The sequence below is a fragment of the Syzygium oleosum genome, unplaced genomic scaffold (assembly GCF_021117445.2).
Source record: "Syzygium oleosum isolate NSW1041296 unplaced genomic scaffold, Sole_v2.1 Sole_v2.30, whole genome shotgun sequence".
NCBI lineage: Eukaryota > Viridiplantae > Streptophyta > Magnoliopsida > Myrtales > Myrtaceae > Syzygium > Syzygium oleosum.
The window spans coordinates 3,671,138-3,688,579 of NW_026607514.1; the positions used below are offsets into that span (position 1 = coordinate 3,671,138).

The 17,442-nt window shown below is 42.5% G+C and overlaps 2 protein-coding genes and 2 pseudogenes across 2 annotated transcripts; 2 read left to right on the top strand and 2 right to left on the bottom strand.

Annotated features, from left to right (window-relative positions):
* Nucleotides 1-260: 260 nt before the first annotated feature.
* Nucleotides 261-935, top strand: LOC115677577 (ethylene-responsive transcription factor ERF096-like). The gene has a single exon (XM_030600762.2). It carries the CDS (start codon nt 460-462, stop codon nt 916-918), a length of 459 nt encoding a protein of 152 aa, XP_030456622.1. The 5' UTR covers nt 261-459; the 3' UTR covers nt 919-935.
* A 1,554-nt stretch (nt 936-2,489) lies between these two features.
* Nucleotides 2,490-3,435, bottom strand: LOC115677576 (ethylene-responsive transcription factor ERF098-like). Its single transcript, XM_056304085.1, has 2 exons — nt 2,854-3,435; nt 2,490-2,764 (listed from the first exon to the last, which is right to left on the bottom strand). The coding sequence occupies exon 1, from the start codon at nt 3,398-3,400 to the stop codon at nt 2,903-2,905; it is 498 nt and encodes a 165-aa protein (XP_056160060.1). The 5' UTR covers nt 3,401-3,435; the 3' UTR covers nt 2,490-2,764; nt 2,854-2,902.
* An 834-nt stretch (nt 3,436-4,269) lies between these two features.
* On the top strand, nt 4,270-9,562 carry LOC115669695 (probable protein phosphatase 2C 60; annotated as a pseudogene).
* Nucleotides 9,563-12,186: 2,624 nt separating this feature from the next.
* Nucleotides 12,187-13,951, bottom strand: LOC115677551 (patellin-3-like; annotated as a pseudogene).
* Between the last annotated feature and the right edge of the window lie 3,491 nt (nt 13,952-17,442).

The window sequence follows — 17,442 nt, forward strand, 5'->3', positions numbered from 1 at the left end:
CTTGCAGTAAAGAACATAACCCACGTTGAATTCGGCAATGCTATTACAAGCCCACCTCTATAATATTTATATATGCACCATGCTTTTTAACTCCAAGATGCGGTAAGCTAATGACAAGGTTAGCAAGATGACAGCAACATCGTTAGTCCCCGATGACGTCACCCCTCCAGCAGATTGCCAAAGACGAATTCCTAAAGTAATGAAGTTAAACTAAACCCTGTGGGCCTGAAGCTGAAAGCCATCGAACCAGATCATCCATGCCTGAACTAAACTCTTTCGATTGCATCACCCCAAACTGTCTCTTTCGCACGTTGAAAATTTCCCGAAAATCACAAGAATATTTAACAATTCTTCGATCCCTTTTGTTGATGTCAAACTTCGGATCGGCCCAATGGATTCCAGGCTCTCCCGAGCTCGCTATAAATTTGGTGAGAACGGTGGACGGGAGGGTCGCCGAGCATGGACGAAGACCCCAAAGGCAAGGCTAAAGAGAGAATGGGAGAGGAAGGAGCAGCAGGAGGGAGCGAGGTGAAGTACAGGGGAGTGAGGCGGAGGCCGTGGGGCAAGTACGCAGCGGAGATCCGCGACTCCTCAAGGCAGGGGGCCCGCGTCTGGCTCGGAACCTTCAACACTGCCGAGGAGGCCGCGAGGGCGTACGACCGGGCCGCCTACGTGATGAGGGGCCTCCGCGCCATCCTCAATTTCCCCGACGAGTATCCCTCGGCCGTCGGCGGAGATTCCTCTGCTGCGACATCGCCGGCCATGTCCTCGGGATCGGAGGCACCGTCCATGGCCCTCGACAGCGGCGGGGGGGATAGGCCGGCGGAGCAGGGGAGGGAGGTATTCGAGATCGAGTGCCTAGGCGACGAGGTGTTGGAAGCTCTGCTCGATATCTCCGACAAATCGAAAGGTAAGTGAACTCCGAGCAAGTTGTATGTGGCCGATCACAGTATACGATTCAGCAAATCGAATGACTTAAGGAATGCGATCGATGTAAATTTGGTTGTGGAAGATGATCTGAGTGAGTTGGGCAGTATGGCCTGTTTTTGCCATTTTTCTGATGCAACTCTGATGCTCTGTTTTTCCTTTCTTCTTCCCTCATCCTTTCTGCGGTCAACGGTTCTCACGCCGAGTTGGCCTTTGACTTTCTGTACACACCAAAGGCTTTCCTAAACTTTTGAGGCCAGGATTTTACCAATTCGGGAGTTTGATTCATTTGAACGAACGAGATCGAACGTCTAACGGTCTAACTCGCGACGCCAAACTATATCTCGAGAAGCATCGTCATGAGATCGAGTTTATCCGTCGACCGACCGCCCTTAATTTTGCGATTTCGTCGCGAAGGAGTAGGCCGTGGCGACGTGGAAGAGATCGATTAAGCGGGTCGGGCCGGGACATTCAACCTTATTTAAATAGGAAGGAAAAGGGCAAGACGGGTCACGGTCATGCCACGCAAATTTGTAAAGGAGAAAGGAGCGAAACCGCTTACTAAAGACCGGAGAATATTCTCCCGGTCAACATCAAGAAAATTTTGTCAAAGTTCTTCTCGGTTACCTTTTTCATCATGTCCTATTAAAAAAAGAGGAACCCCATTAATTTTGGTATATATTAAAGTTTTGATTCAGCTTCAAAGCCCCAAAATCACTAAAAGAAATTAAAATAAATCAACATTTTAATTGCACATTAAAAAAATTGCAAAATCCTAGCTCAGCCTGGTTTTACATTAAAAAAAATAAACATTTTAATCGGACCGGACCGGATTGGAAGCAGCAGTTTCCGTGGGAACCAGTTCGGTTCCAATTTACTAGAATCGATGAGTACCGGTCCAATTCCTGGTTTTAGGTGTCAAACCGCCCACCTGGACCGGACTAGTAATATACAAATATGTATATACATATATATAATTTTTAAGAAAAACTTCGAAAAAAAAAGAAAACATTTTAAGAAAAATGAAAACCCTAAAATCCTTAATCTAAAGCTTAATGCACATCAACTAAGTGTTCGTCTTGTTTCACTCTCATCAACTAAGTATTCGTCTCGTCTCGTCTCAATCTCACTTTGTCTAAGTCGTCTATCTATCTCTCATTCATGTTCTCGACTCTTAAGTTCATTATCTATCGACTCGCGGCCTCGACTCTTAACTCCCATCAATTCACGGCAGCGCCTTCGGCTGTTCATCGCCTTCCTTTCTTATTCTCGGTCACCTCCATTTGCGTGAAGCTTGGTGGGACCGGTTCCATGGACCCACTCGAGAACCGGACCGGACCGGCGGTCCAGTTCTCGGGTGAATCCATGGAACCAACGGGCGATTTCCAGTTCTAATTTTTCAGAACCTGTCCTTAGCGGACGATTCCCGGTTCCATTGGTGGGAACCGTTCACCCGGACCATGCTCACCCTTAACATCGACCTGTCCTCAAATATTGAGAAGCTCTTCCAGAATAGATTACTACGAAACGATTTTGGAAACTGTATCTTGGCATTCAACATTAGAAACCTTAGACATATTGCAATAGTTTATTGGAATGAGATAGCTGTAGCAGCCCAGAAGTCTGTGTTCGGGTGAATACAGCTGCTTAAATTGAGGGCAAGTACCCAGAGAAGTACCTGAGAAAGATACAGGTATCATACGAGCCATTTGCTCCACTGATACTGATCGAAGTTGCAGTACAAATTACAGTATTGCCTTGTCATGTTAAGCGCCCGCTGTGACAATGCAGTCTTCAAGATTGCCAAATGTAATTTATTCAAGTATATGCACGTACCCTGCAAAGGAAACCGGCGCGATCTCGTTCCTCAGGTGAAAATTCTCACCGAAGAAGACGAACGAAACGAGAAACGAAAAAATTTCTTACCCTGAAACATCGGAAACCCTGAATATGCACTCGCCTACCCGCATTTACCCTACACGTCGCTGTGCGACTTCAGTAGTTCGTCCAACAACTTATCGTCCAGATACTCCAACTCAATCACATCTCTGGATGGCTCGGCGGGAGCTGACACATCGGATGATGACGGACTTGCTGAAGAGAACGATGGCGACGACGACGACGACAGCGACAGGGACGTGGAGAAAGAACTGCTGTGCCCGGAGACATTGTAGTCATTCTGCGCATAGTATTGTTGCTCGTTGGGGAAGTTGAGGATGGCCAAATGGCCCCGGAAGGCGAAGGCGGCCTGGTCATAGGCTCGGGCGGCCTCCTCCGCTGTATCAAAGGTCCCAAGCCAGAGGCGGGCGCCGTTCTTCGAGGGGTCCCGGATCTCGGCCGCGAACTTGCCCCAAGGGCGCCTCCGGATCCCACGGTACAGGGGCGGATTGCATCGCAACCGCGATCCCCTCTTGTTCCTGGTCTCTTGGTTGTTCTCATTGCTCTGATTCCCTCTTGAAGAAGACCCTTCCATGGCCAAGTGAGTTATATCAAGTGGGGAAGTGAAGGGAAGGGTATGAGGATCAGCGTGCAAGCACTTTTTGGTAAACTTTAGGAATATATATATCAAATTTGACGGCAAGGCAACAAATGATGGAGGTTGACGGGCATACGTAGCGTCAGACAAGATCGGAGGCGTTGAAAAGGCGAGGGAGGTCGTACCTGACGGCGGGGGGTTTGTGTTGTTTTTTTATGTGTTTCTGTGAGAAAGTCCCCCGGCGTCTTCTGGAATTCTGATTCGACAAGCCACCCCAAAGCGACGGCTTTACTTTTTGCTATTTCGGAGAGGGACGGAACTCAGATGCGTGTGCATTAATGTGTGCATGACTCGGGGGATGAGGTAAATATGCGTGTAATGATTGAATTAGGCATGCCTCGTACGTACACGTGGGACTTATTGGCGCAGTCCCGACCATGATTACTGAAAACACAATTTCAATCTGGTCTTCCCATCAAGTTTAGGGTTCGGATTCGACCCGTAACTTTTTTAAATAATAAATAATAAATATGTTAATCAAAATTTAGCTGTCAATAGATAGAGTATAAGAGAATGAGAGTTGATAAATCAGAAAAAATATTGGGTGGAGATCTGATTCTACCGTGGCAAAAAAAGAGCACCTCTTCGTGCGACACGTGTCGAGGGGGCCCCACCCGGTCAGACCTCTAATTTTCAAAATAAAGTCCTCTCGCGCCCCAACCTCACTCTCTCCTCCTGGATAACAAAGCGCTCGCGCCACCCCAAAACACCTCTCTCTCTCTCTCCTCCCGGATCTACTCTCAGAACTTGCGCTCCATCCGACGCCGATGCCGATGCCTCCGACGCCTCCGACGCCGACGCCGACGCCGACGCCGACGCCGACGCCTCGACTCTACGTGCTCGCGCTCCCAACCTCTCTCTCCTCCCAGACTCGACGCCTCCGACGCCGACGCCTTCTGCACTCTGAGAACTCGCGCTCCCTCCGACGCGACGCCTTCGACGCCGCCTCCAACGCCGACGACGAAGGCCCACGGCCCTAGCCCTAGCTGACGCCAACGTCGACGACGAAGCCCGACGCCCTAGCCGCTGACCTAGGCCTAGCCGACGCCGACGCCGACGCGGTCGCCCTAGCCCTAGTCGACGCCTCCGTGTCCGCCTCGACGCCTTGCAGTTGTCACCGCCGTCCGACGAAGCTGTACCATGCCCCGCTCCATCCTAGCTTCGAGAGGTACAGATTTGAACTGATTCAGCGTTTTATTCCCGTGTGCATACTGCGGATGCTGTTCAAAATGACCTGTTTGAAAGGCATTTTGAATCGTGTTAGCATTGAGTATTCCTTTAAAGGGTGACATTTTATTCGACTTTCAATAAAACGTTTCTCTCTGCGTCTGCTGACCAATTGTGATTGTTGTGACTACTGTTGCTATTGCTGCTGTATTCCGTCTGCCCAATTTCTAGCATGGTATTGTTATCTGCATAAAAAAAGTAAAGGAGGAAGCAGAGGTAAGGAGCTTAGTCGGGTGTTTATGATGTAGTTACTTTGATTTTTTAGGAGATTGCTTCTCGTCTGGGACTTCTTCCAGGTTCAGTGTGGCATTTTGGCATAAATGCCGATGTTAATAGCGTATTGTCTATGGCAGACATTGTTCTTTATGGTTCTGCACTTTTATTATAAGTTACAGTTTAGGCTCCTCAAATTGCTTGAGCCATCCTCTTTACTTCACAGCTCTTCATAATATGATTGACAGAGCAATTAGTATAGTCACTCTAGTGAAGAATTTGATTTCCAATTAACATTTGTGACAAACAAAGAGCGAGATTGTTCTGACCAGCTGCTTCCTGCATATTATCAAGTAGCCTTTGACGGGGTGCTTTATTTGCTGATGTTAATTGCGAGCCTAACAAAATGTCTAGATATTTGGGGCATATATTTGCACAAATGTGGCATGAGACTTGATACTTGTTGTAATTCGTTTTGCACATTTCATCTGATATTTTGTTGTGAAATCGTGTTGGACTGTTCTCTATTGAACAACTGCTTCCGTTCTTACATTTAGCATGCGGTCGAATTATTCATTGCTCCTTTGCTTTTGAAATCGTGATGTGAAGTGTAGAATTACAGAGTATTCATTACACTTGTACCCTCTATATCAGAAGTCATGATATTTGAGTTTGTCTTCTAATGCTCTTGAGGAGAGGAAAGATTAATTGCTGTACGGAGAACTTAAACATGGCTGTTGTTAATTTAGTAGAGGTAGTTGGGAAGTCTGTATTGATTCTTTATGTTTACAGTCTCATGCTTAGATCGAACTTAGGGTTTGCTCAGGCTCATGTTTGAAACCTCTTCTTTATAATGATACACGTGTTTAGACCTTCCCATTTTAAGATGATGGGCATGCATACTGAATGGGAAGGTTCATCTGATTCAATTGCAGATTCTTGCATATCTCTTGATAGCAGCATCAACTGCAGCAGCAACCCGAGTTGTTGACTGGGAAACAAACCGGAATTATCTTTGAAGCTTGCTGGTCAGGACTGACTTGGTGTCATTTTAATCCCAATTTGGTCTCAATTTGGGTGTAAATTTATCGGATGGCTGAATTAGAGGTAATTTTGTCATGCGCACTATGTGAAATATCTTTTGCTTTCTTAAGTAACGGATGAATGTTATTTTGCATTACTGATGTTGCTTAGTTACTACTACTGTATATGTTACTGCTAGCATGCTGCCTATCCCAATCTGGACTCTTCCCGCTCGTTCTTTGGTGTTTATGATGGCCACGGAGGTAACGACATGCTTTTGGTATACTCTCAATTTCAATAACTTTTCTAAACTCTCCTTTTTTGGTCCACAAGATCGATTGTTACATCAGAGCTACAATTTTCCATCACTTGCAGGTAAGGTGGTTGCCAAGTTTTGTGCCAAATATCTTCACCAGCAGGTCTTGAAGGACGAGGCTTATTCAGCTGGAGACATTGGAACTTCTGTTCAGAAGGCATTTTTCAGGTTGCTGCTCATTGATATTTGAGTTTGAATGTGTTGTTGGTCATTCGTATGTCCACTTTCTCACCAGGTTAAGGTTTTTTGAGTTTTAGTATATGGTTACTGCTTGTGTGACTTTGATCTCTAGTGCAAGCATGCTTTGTTATGGATAGGGTGCAGAATATGTATGGCTAAATCATTTAGTTCCCGAAAGTTAACACGTGAAATGGAGGGCATAGTTGCTCGCTTAACTTTTTCTTTTTCTTAGCAGCTTTGTCTATTTTTTTTATGATTTAAGATGTAGGTCCTCAATGATCTGATTATAACCAAATAGGCGGTTCTTCCTTCGGTTACACGGCATCCTAATCTTTCATGTCATTCTTGTATTGTAAATAACAGTTTACAAGTCAAAAGACAAAATGGATTGCTGCTTCAAATGATAGAACTTCAATATTTAACTTTTTGTTGGCCTTGTTAAGTGTTTGTTAAATTTACGGATAGTCTAATATAAAAAAAACAATTGTATAAATTAGACCAAAATCTGAGTCAAGATATCGCAGTGCTGCCTCTTATATGTAAGTTGAGTGTGACATGTAATATGTAGAATGTGGACATAATTATGTCAAACGAACAATGGGGGAATAGAGTAGAAGGCAAAATTATTATAAAACAGAGTGTGGCGGTGTGAACACTCGACCTATACTCAAATATTCTGACCAAAAATGGGTTGAAAACTTCAATGCTTTTTCTGGAATAAATGTTCGATCATATTGTGTTTGGTTAGATGATGAAAGTTCACTAAGTATTGCTTCTGTACTACAGAAAATGTCTGATGAATCATATTATGGTGAGATCTGCAAGACAGAATTTGAATTTTAAGAGACTCTATCGGGATGATTAGTTTGGCTGCATATATTTTATCTAAGACAAACTCACGTGCATAGTTTTGTTGAAACATTATGGTTCAAAACTAGGATTGCTTGGTTTTGCTTTTGCATAATGGATGAGATGATGCGTGGCCAAAGAGGGTGGAGGGAGCTAGTTGTTCTTGGGGACAAAATAAACAAGTTCTCCGGTATGGTAGAAGGGCTTATATGGTCTCCAAAGGGCAGTGACGTTAACGGCCGGATTGATGATTGGGCTTTTGAGGATGTAGGTGCAGCAAGCCATACATCGAGAGTTTCCTCATTATCGTTGTAGTCCCAGCTGTTACTTAAATTTCTATTGATATTTCATAGCAGTGATACTGACATCGTCCTTTTGGCATTTTGTCAGGGGCCTCATTCTGATTTCTCTGGACCAACTTCTGGGAGGACAGCCTGTGTTGCAATTTTTAGAAACAACCAGCTTGTTGTCGCGAATGCTGGTGATTCTCGGTGTGTCATATCTAGGAAGGGTCGGGTAGGATTTTAAAGCCACAGCTCAAAATCTTTCTTGTATTTATTGGAAAAGGTCATCAAGCATTTGCAGGCCTTTTTTGAGTATCTATTATCTTGGATTGATTTATTAAAGATGATGTTTAACTTCTGCACCATGGATGACTAAGGACACCATATAACTTAAAATCTGCTGTGGTGGTCAAGATATTCTGATTGGTAGACGTAGTATGTCTCCTGTATATCTGGATAGAGGTAGTACAAGAACTGTAACATTCTATCTTGGATTCTCCTTGAAAAGGCATACAATCTTTCTCAAGACCATAAACCTGAATATGAGGCTGAAAAGGAGAGGATTATAAAAGCCGGGGGTTCATCCATGCCGGACGAGTTAATGGAAGTCTGAATCTTGCCAGGGCTATAGGTACTTCCTTCCTCCTTGGGATTTTTTATGTTACATGCTTATATTGTGAATATCACGTATTTGATTCTAGGTTCTATTCGTGTCTATTCATTTCTATTGTTTCGCATTGTTGGTGTGATTGGCAAATTTGACTCTTCGCATCGGCAGTGGAACTTATTATGCAGCATGTGGCATTGATAAACACCACTTTGCAATTTTAGTAATTTAAGCATACCATTTTCCACATATTGCAGGTGACGTGGAATTCAAGCAGAACAAATTTTTTCCTGTTGAGAATCAAATTGTAACTGCCAACCCCATATATAAATACTGTATGTATAGTTCCAAACGATCACTCTTTTGTTTTCTAGGTACATTATTGCAAAAGTGGTAGTTGCGGAGATTTCCTGATCTAGAGTTCCTTCGTTTCTCTTTGTTATCATTTAGTGTTTAACTAGGACTTTGGTGTGGCTGTGCCTCATTTAAGTCTTTAATCTTATTGGATTTATATAGGCGCTACTTCTAACCCTTTCTTTTTACTGTTTCATCTTTAGGTGGAGCTTTGTGACGACGACGATTTCATTGTGCTGGCATGTGATGGAATCTGGTATATGTCGACATTCTTCATGTCTTGCTTAACTAACATTAAGGCAGAAGATTTTGCTATATATAGTAGTTTGTGGATTGTATTCAATGATTAAGTTTTACCTTACGTTCCGCCCCCCCTTCCATTATTAAGAAATCCAAGTTTTTGTGTGCCTGAATGGAATAGAACGTGCTTGATTTGAGGTCTGCATTGATTAAACCAAATAACCTCTATGATATAATTTGAGGAAGGGTCCATTAGTGTCATGCTTCACATGTAAATCTCAAGGTTATCTGATTCCATGTAGTTGATGCTTTTGTAAACACGGTTATTTTGCGCTCATGTGTCATTAGATTGATTCTTTTACAACACAGCGGTATACGAAATGCAATTATCGGCATCTACCTTAAGTTAAGATGATCATGTCATGGTCAAAAAGGGGGGGGGGGGGGGGGGAAGAGATGGTCATGTGATTTTTCTTCACTTTGGTTCAGGGATTGCATGTGCCAGCAGCTAGTGGATTTCATACACGACTGGCTGAAGTCGGTAAGTTGCTTATGCTCATATAGATGCTTGTCCGAGAGTGACGTGATCTTTGCATCTTCATTTCGGTTGACGTGCAACGCAGGAAACCAAGCTGTCTGCGGTGTGCGAGAGAGTTCTGGACAGATGTTTGGCACCATCCACCGTGACTGGCGAGGGATGTGACAACATGACGATGATCTTGGTCCAGTTCAAGAAACCCATCCAGTCCTCCGCGCCTGCCGAGGGGCAATCTCCGCCTCCTCAGCCTACCGATGCAGAGTTGAAACCAGAGAATAATGGGTCCGGACCCGAGTAAATTCGAAACGGGCAGGTGTCGACGCAAGGGGTTTTTATTTGCGGGATCTCTTCTTAAAGGATTCCGATTTCTTGAAAATATAATGTTCATTTTTTTTTCCTTCTCTCTCTCTCATGTAAAGTTTATTGTAGCATTGATAAAGGTTTTCCACAAGATGGAAGCATGTGACATAGTGCAATCGAGTTGTCTTGACTATGTTCAACGTGTAAAGAATAATTGGTAGACCTTGGACAGGGTTTTGCTGCTTGTTAGTTATGCTACTTTTTGTTTTTGACATTTTGCACTTCCGATTGCTGAGTGGCAAAGTGGGAAGTTGGTTTTGCTAGGCACCAAACATGCTTCAGGTAATTGACACTTTAGTGGACATTGTGTTTTCCTACTCACTCAAAGTGGTGGGTACGAAGCATATCGCTTTAAAAAGCTCATACAGATTATTTTCCCGATACATATTTTAAAACAGAAGGAAAACATTAAAAAGTGCCCCTTTTAAATCGAAAGCAAGGACGACCAAGAACAATATGACAGCAACGGAAGACCGGTTCATACCTAACAGATGCACTGCGGCCACATCAAGCAGATGCCATCTGGGCAAATAGGTGAAAGTGGTAAAAACAGTACACCATCTAATCAACTTAAATAATTCGATCACTTCCATTCGGATTCTCCACGGAACAGCTCGAATCACCGAAAGTTGAGGGGGATCAAGAAGGCAGGGGAGATGCGGCATCATCAAAATTTGCAAACAAATCACAGGTACGCCAAACAAACACAGACTGAAAAGAAGACACACCAAAACGAAGGGGGAATGTGGAAGCCGTAAAATGCACAAGTCAGAAGCTTGGAAGGAACCATAAAAGTAATCTGACAAAGCCTTCAAAGCGCTGTAATAATGCTTGAATAAGCAGATCCAAGAAGGAAATATACCAAGAAAAACCTTTCTCATCAAGAAAGAGAGTTCACATAAATGTACATATTCCTCACTAAAAACCAAAACAAGCATACCAGTATTTACATGTTCAAAGCATCAGAACCAGCAAGAAAGATGTAAAAATTGCATATAATTCAGTCATCAAGAAAAAGGATAATGCTTCTTCCCCAAGGTATATCAACCAAGCAAAGATCAACACACGATGGCATGAATAGATGAATGCAATAGCAAATAGAAATTAGCTCCACATTGAAACAGAGTCATCCTGAAGAGCTCCCAGAAGACTCTTGAGAATGAAAAACAGAATCATGCCTCCCACAAGGAACTTTAAACGTAGAGGTCATTATATTAAGATTCCTCCAACTACAAAGGAGTCACTCTAAAAAGTGGAACTCTGATAAATTAGATTTGAACACTAAAATCTGTAAGTTACTCTTATAGGTTGACCTTCAAAAAATGGATCTGCCAGCGCCAACTAGTTCTGACATATGTCAACTTCAAGCACATTCCATTAATGTACATCAAGAGCAAATGCAAATCATATTCAACAGTGAATGGAACAAAAAACAATACAGATGCCACACTATACCACTAGTGTCTCCATGGCGAAATCTTCCCACCTTCACCTAGAGGTATCCAACATAGCCACTGGGAGCAAGTTGGTACTCCAAATTCAAAATTTTCCAGATCGCGCCTCTCATCACCAGAAGGGGAAAACAAGAAATGACGACCATGTGAAAAAAAAAAAAGGTTTCAAAAAAGCTAAAACCTAAACTTGAAAATCCAAACCACAAATCGATGAACTAAACAAAAGGAAGATGTGACATATAATGTACAAGGATTGACCGCCAATCAAACTTTCTCCAGGAGAGAGGACGAATATGAGCACCAGAGACTTCTTACTCTCCAATATATCCGAGAATATATTGCGTTTAGCTAACTATGATTGATTTTGCAGGCTCAATCTGTTGAGGAAAACTCCTATTGATTTTGAAGTTGACAAAACCTTCCATGTTATTGTAAATCTGATACTTATTTTGAACTATTCCAGGTATGTATATATATATATATATATATATATATATATATATATATATATATATATTCTGGAAGCTCAGAAGGAAGTTTTTCAGACTTTACAAGCTGGCAAAATAAGAAGTTCATATCTTATTGAAGACCCACATAATCTTAGTTCTGAGAAGCAGACGCAGAAGTTATTCAGATGCAGACGCAGACGCAGAAGTTATTCAGACGTAGACGCAGACGCAGAATTTCTTTAAACGCAGAACTCAGAACAAAACATAACAGCTAGTGATCTGGTATAGATTTCACAGAAGGAAAGTTTTGATTGTTTCAATCTAAGGCTATAATTGATTGACAATCAAATACTACGACAAGTATGCATTACAACGGATAAAGCTCTACTTATGGAAACCAAGATTCTGATTGTATGGGCGATCAGAATCAGCGGGATTCAGAATCTGTCATCCAACGGCTACTCAATCCTTTTTATACAAATCTGTCCAAGGTGAAGATTGGAAGGTGATCCTTTGAAAGCTGTCCAACGGCTAGTTTGGAAGTAGAGGAGTATTTAAGGAGATCAACGAGCAGCAGAAGGTAGTACAGAATCAAGAATCAACAAATCCAAAGTCTGAGCATACTCCGATCATTTCTCGTCTTTCTGAGCAAAAACTTAAGATCTTGAGGGATACTTTGTAAGAGTGATTGTGTGAGATAGAGAGTCCTATCATTCACAAGAGTGCTGTCACTCAAAATCTGTAAATTCCTCTTGATTACATAGTGAAATCCAGCCGGTAGGCTATCAGCGCGGGAGAGTGGACGTATAAATTTGTGTGCAGTTTTTCTATCCCTTATCTCTTATCTTACATACTGCACATCAAGAGCACTGTTTATAAACTGACTTGAATCTGAATTTTATTTAGACTCAACCGTGATCTTTCATTTCCGCATAAATTGTTTAAGATCACCTATTCACCCCCCTCTAGGTGATCCTTGCTAGCTACATCACAATCACCCAATAGGTCAATCTTGAACCTGTAGAGAAGCTTCTTCTTCTTTGAGGTAGGGTTATCAACAGTTAGCAACACTTTGCCAAGTTCCGAACTTTGAAGGTTCCATGCACCACCGGCTCATCCGCAGGTGACATCTTCTTGGGCTTCTGGATATTGATTGAATATCCACCAGAGTTAGGCACAAACTCAGCACCATAAATGACTTCCCACCCAACAACACGGAGCTCCCAAGTGATAACACATTTCTGCATTTGGAAGAATCTCAGTCACTAACACTAGTACAAGTAATCCATCCATTGGTTTTTCTTATCACATATTTTGCATAGATTATGAAAATATCCATAAGATTGAATGAAAATATCTGTTTATACCTCATAAATTATGATTTCCACAATTTGTTTGGTCCCCGGCTTAACTGTCATCTCGGTTGCAGGGTCGGAAACAGTAAATTCGGGATCGCAATCGCAATAATCTACGCTCAGGCCACCGTACTACACCGGTACTTGCTCAGGAGAAATGTACCTGCCAATCATACAAGCACAATGTTTCGACTATGACAAAGGCTCCATGAGGAAATGATTAGAACTTAATGCACTGAAACGCATTTGGATCTATTTACTTGAAAAGCGTCTCCGCGGTTCTCGAAGGGCTTGCAAACACAAACTTGCTCTTGGTCCTATGGGTCAAAAAAGGGCTGATCATTGCATAGAATGCCAAATACCACCAGGGAACATTGATAAACACCTAACCAAAAACCCCCTCATGACCCACAAAAATCGTCAATTCAAACAACAGGACAGCCGAACATAACTCATCAACCAGGAAATCAACATGAACATACCTGCTTGGCCACGAACTCGGGATAGTTGTCCTGAATCATCTGGAGAGCCTGCTCGTTGGCGATCCGGAGCTCGCGCTTCCCCGGTCCCGGGGAATTCTTAAGATCGCTCACCTGAAAAATGGTGCAAGTGCCACCCATATTGAAATCGAGCTTCCGGATGCTGCTCTCCAAGAACTGGACCCTCCACCGCAAGAACTTGGCCCGCTTCTCCTCATCGGCGAACATCTTCTGATACAGCTCCTTGTTCTGAAACTCCCCATAAACGTCAAATTATATACTTCACAATCATCAAAAGTTACAAAAAGAAAATCAGCTTACAAACCTCACCCATCTCAAGTTTTAGCTCGAGGTTTTGATCGAATCCGACCCACCATCTGGCTAAGCATCACATCGTACTGGGGATTGCGTTCTTCGAGGACATTGTCTACATCAGCTTTAGCTGCCGCATCTACAAGATTTCGATGCGTTTGTATCGTCAGTCTTATAGCACACAATTGGATGATCACGATTTTGAGCAAAGGCAAATGCAAAGAGGGGTTGTCAGCTGATTTCTTCATACCTTCAAGACATTATCTATCCATGACGACGAAGATATGCTGAAAATCACATCATTGTAGAGTTGGAGGATGAGAACATAATTCAGAACACCAACTGAATAGAATTAGAACATGCTACCATCATGTTAAACCTAAGATTCACACAATAAATACAAATTAATAATTCCATCGGAAAAGAGGAAATAGATCAATCGACTATCTCTCTCCTATAACCTTTTCTTAAAGACAAATAGCTAATTGCCATCAAGTGCACCATATATATAAGTAATGGGTTTTGTGAATAAATGGGCCGCCCATGATGGGCTAACCCAGCCTATGAAAGAAAATAACCGCAAATGGCAATTATTTTGTGGGAACAAAAGTGAGAAGAAGAAAAACTTACGTGTGTTCTGCAAGTGTTTTTGGTTCCCAATAAAAAACTCTCACTCACTTGAAAACAAAGAGAAAAAGTGACTTTGCTCGACAATTGAAGGATCGCTCTCTCTCTCGAGGCTGCAAGTCTTGCCTTTTGTTCAAGCGTCCTAGCCATAATGGGGGTTCGACATCTTCGTACCATCTTTCCTGCAACAAATGCAGAAAAATTAAAGGATTACTTTTTTAATTCATGATACTTTATTGCAAGAAACACATTCTGCCAACCTTCAGCTTTTTTTTTTTGGGTCAACACTGGTCAACGCCGGTCAACGCTAGTCAACTCCAGTCAATGGTCAACAGATGACCGGGTCAGGTCAACGGGTCAGCAGGGTCGGGTCACGGGTCAGAAACCGGGTCGGATCGGGTCAGGCCTGCCGGGCCGGGCCTTTCGGCCTAGAAGAAAAATAATCGGCATGGCTGACATCAGCGTGACGTCAGCCACGCCAACACGCATACGCATGGTGCGTGTGTCGCACCTGTGCGCGGCAACCATTGCACACGTGCAACGCATATGCCGGCGAAGCCGCCGCTTGTGGCGGCGCGTGGAGGCGTGTCTGGCCTCTCCCGGAGGCGTGCCACCCATCGTTTTTCTCGTCTCGACGAGCACTACGACCCTACACTTTCAAAAATAAATTTTGACGCACGAAAATCGAGAAACGACCTCGAACAATACGGCCGAGTGTCGATTTTTCGTACCCGAGCGTTCGTCGGCGCCGTTTCACGAATTCCGGCCAACATTCCATTTTATAAACACGTTAAACGATCAGGAAACAAGAACGCATGCTCTGATACCAATGAAGGAAACAGATTCCTAAACATAATGCAAAACGCGAAAAACGTGCCCATCTATACTTGAATCACCGATCGAACAAAGCATATTACGTAAACGAACATACCTCTTTGCCACAGATTAAATGCACCTATTGCAGCCTCAAGAGAGAGAGCGATAATGAAGGAAACAGATTCCTAAACATAATGCAAAACGCGGAAAACGTGCCCATTCTATACTTGAATCACCGATCGAACGAAGCATATTACGTAAACGAACATACCTCTTTGCCACAGATTAAATGCACCTATTGCAGCCGAGAGAGAGAGAGCGATCCTTCGATTGTCGAGCAAAGTTGCTTTTTCTCTTTGTTTTCAAGTGAGTGAGAGTTTCTGATTGTGAACCAAAAGCACTTGCAGAACACACGTAAGTTTTTCTTCTTCTCACTTTTGTTCCCACAAAATAATTGCCATTTGCGGTTATTTTCTTTCATGGGCTGGAATGCACCTATTGCAGCCTCGAGAGAGAGAGCGACAATGAAGGAAACAGATTCTTAAACATAATGCAAAACGCGGAAAACGTGCCCATTCTATACTTGAATCACCGATCGAACGAAGCATATTACGTAAATGAACATACCTCTTTGCCACAGATTAAATGCACCTATTGCAGCCTCGAGAGAGAGAGAGAGAGAGAGAGAGAGAGAGAGAGAGAGAGAGAGAGAGAGCAATCCTTTGATTGTCGAGCAAAGTCGCTTTTTCTCTTTGTTTTCAAGTGAGTGAGAGTTTCTGATTGTGAACCAAAAGCACTTGCAGTATTATATGCTCCGGAGATTCGTCGGAATTTAGTGTCTGTATTAGTGTAGGTTAAACTTGGTTTTAATTTGAACTTCCATAATAGTGGTGTTGATTTGTATTTGAATACGGATTACTATGGTTGTAGATGCTTTTTGGATGGTTTTATTGTATTAAATGTTAACTGTGGTGATGTTAACGTTTGTTATTCCCTATTTGCATCTTCCAATTCCTATGAAAATGATGTGAATATGTGACATGCTAGACTTGGTCATATTGGCCAACAACGAATGCAAAGATTAGCCAAAGAGGGCTTATTAGGCAATATTGAAAAAGTTGATTTGCCTATTTGCGAGCATTGCCTGGCCGGGAAAACAACAAAGAAACCATTCGAAAAGGGTACAAGAGCTGAGTTTCCTTTGCAACTAATCCATTCTGACATCTGTGGTCCAATGAATGTAAGAGTAAGGCATGGGGCCGTGTATTTCATCACATTCATAGATGATTATACTCGATTTGAATATGTCTATTTGATTTCCCATAAATCTGAGGCATTAAGTTACTTCAAGAAATTTATGAACTTTATAGAAAATCAATTAGATAAGAAAATAAAAACGTTTAGATCCGATCGATGTCGAGAATATTTATCTGATGAGTTCAGAAATTTATGTGATGAAAAAGGAATAGAAAGACAGTTCCATATACTTCTCAACAAAATGGTGTTGCCGAGAAGAGAAATAGAACCCTATTGGAAATGGTTAGGTCTATGATGACACAAGCTAACTTACCTATCGCTTTTTGAGGTGATACTTTGTTAACTGCTACTTATGTACTTAACCATGTGCCTTCTAAATCAGTTACTTCCACTTCATATGAGTTATGGACATGAAGAAAACCCGATTTAAGTTTTCTTAAACCTTGGGGTTGTGCTGCTTATACTCACGAGCCCTCTCATAAGTATGGGAAACTGGGTTCTAGAGACAAGAAGAGTATTTTCATAAGATACTCAGAGCACTCAAAAGAGTATGTGTTTATAGGTGAGCAAGAAAGTGGAAGTATAACTGAATTTGAATCACGAGATGTCACATTCTTAGAGAATGAGTTTCCTAAAAACGGCGAAATAGGTGAGAACTACTCACTATTTGAAACCTTGGATCTCGATAATGAAATTGATGAAGTTCGTCTAAGTGGGAGCAATGTGAGAAGTGAGGAATTAAATTCGACTCAATCTCAATTGCAACCGTTTGATGAGACGATACCGTTATTATTTAATCCAAGTGGGAGCGTAATGGAGAATGATGTACCACGTGCACAATCTCCCGTACGGCGAGCAAGTCGCAAAAGTGTTCCCCGACGATGTTTTGACATTGAAGAGGAAACTTTCATGGTCGCTCCACAAGATGAAGATGAGCCAAGGAATATAAATGAGGCTCTAAGTTACCCTAATAAGGAAAAATGGATAGATGCAATGGAAGAAGAAATGGAGTCAATGAAGTCAAACCATGTTTGGGAAC

What these genes read in the sequence shown, in the direction of transcription:
- LOC115677577 (XM_030600762.2), top strand. Translation starts at nt 460, where the DNA reads ATGGACGAAGACCCCAAAGGCAAGGCTAAAGAGAGAATGGGAGAGGAA.
- LOC115677576 (XM_056304085.1), bottom strand. Translation starts at nt 3,400, where the DNA reads ATGGAAGGGTCTTCTTCAAGAGGGAATCAGAGCAATGAGAACAACCAA.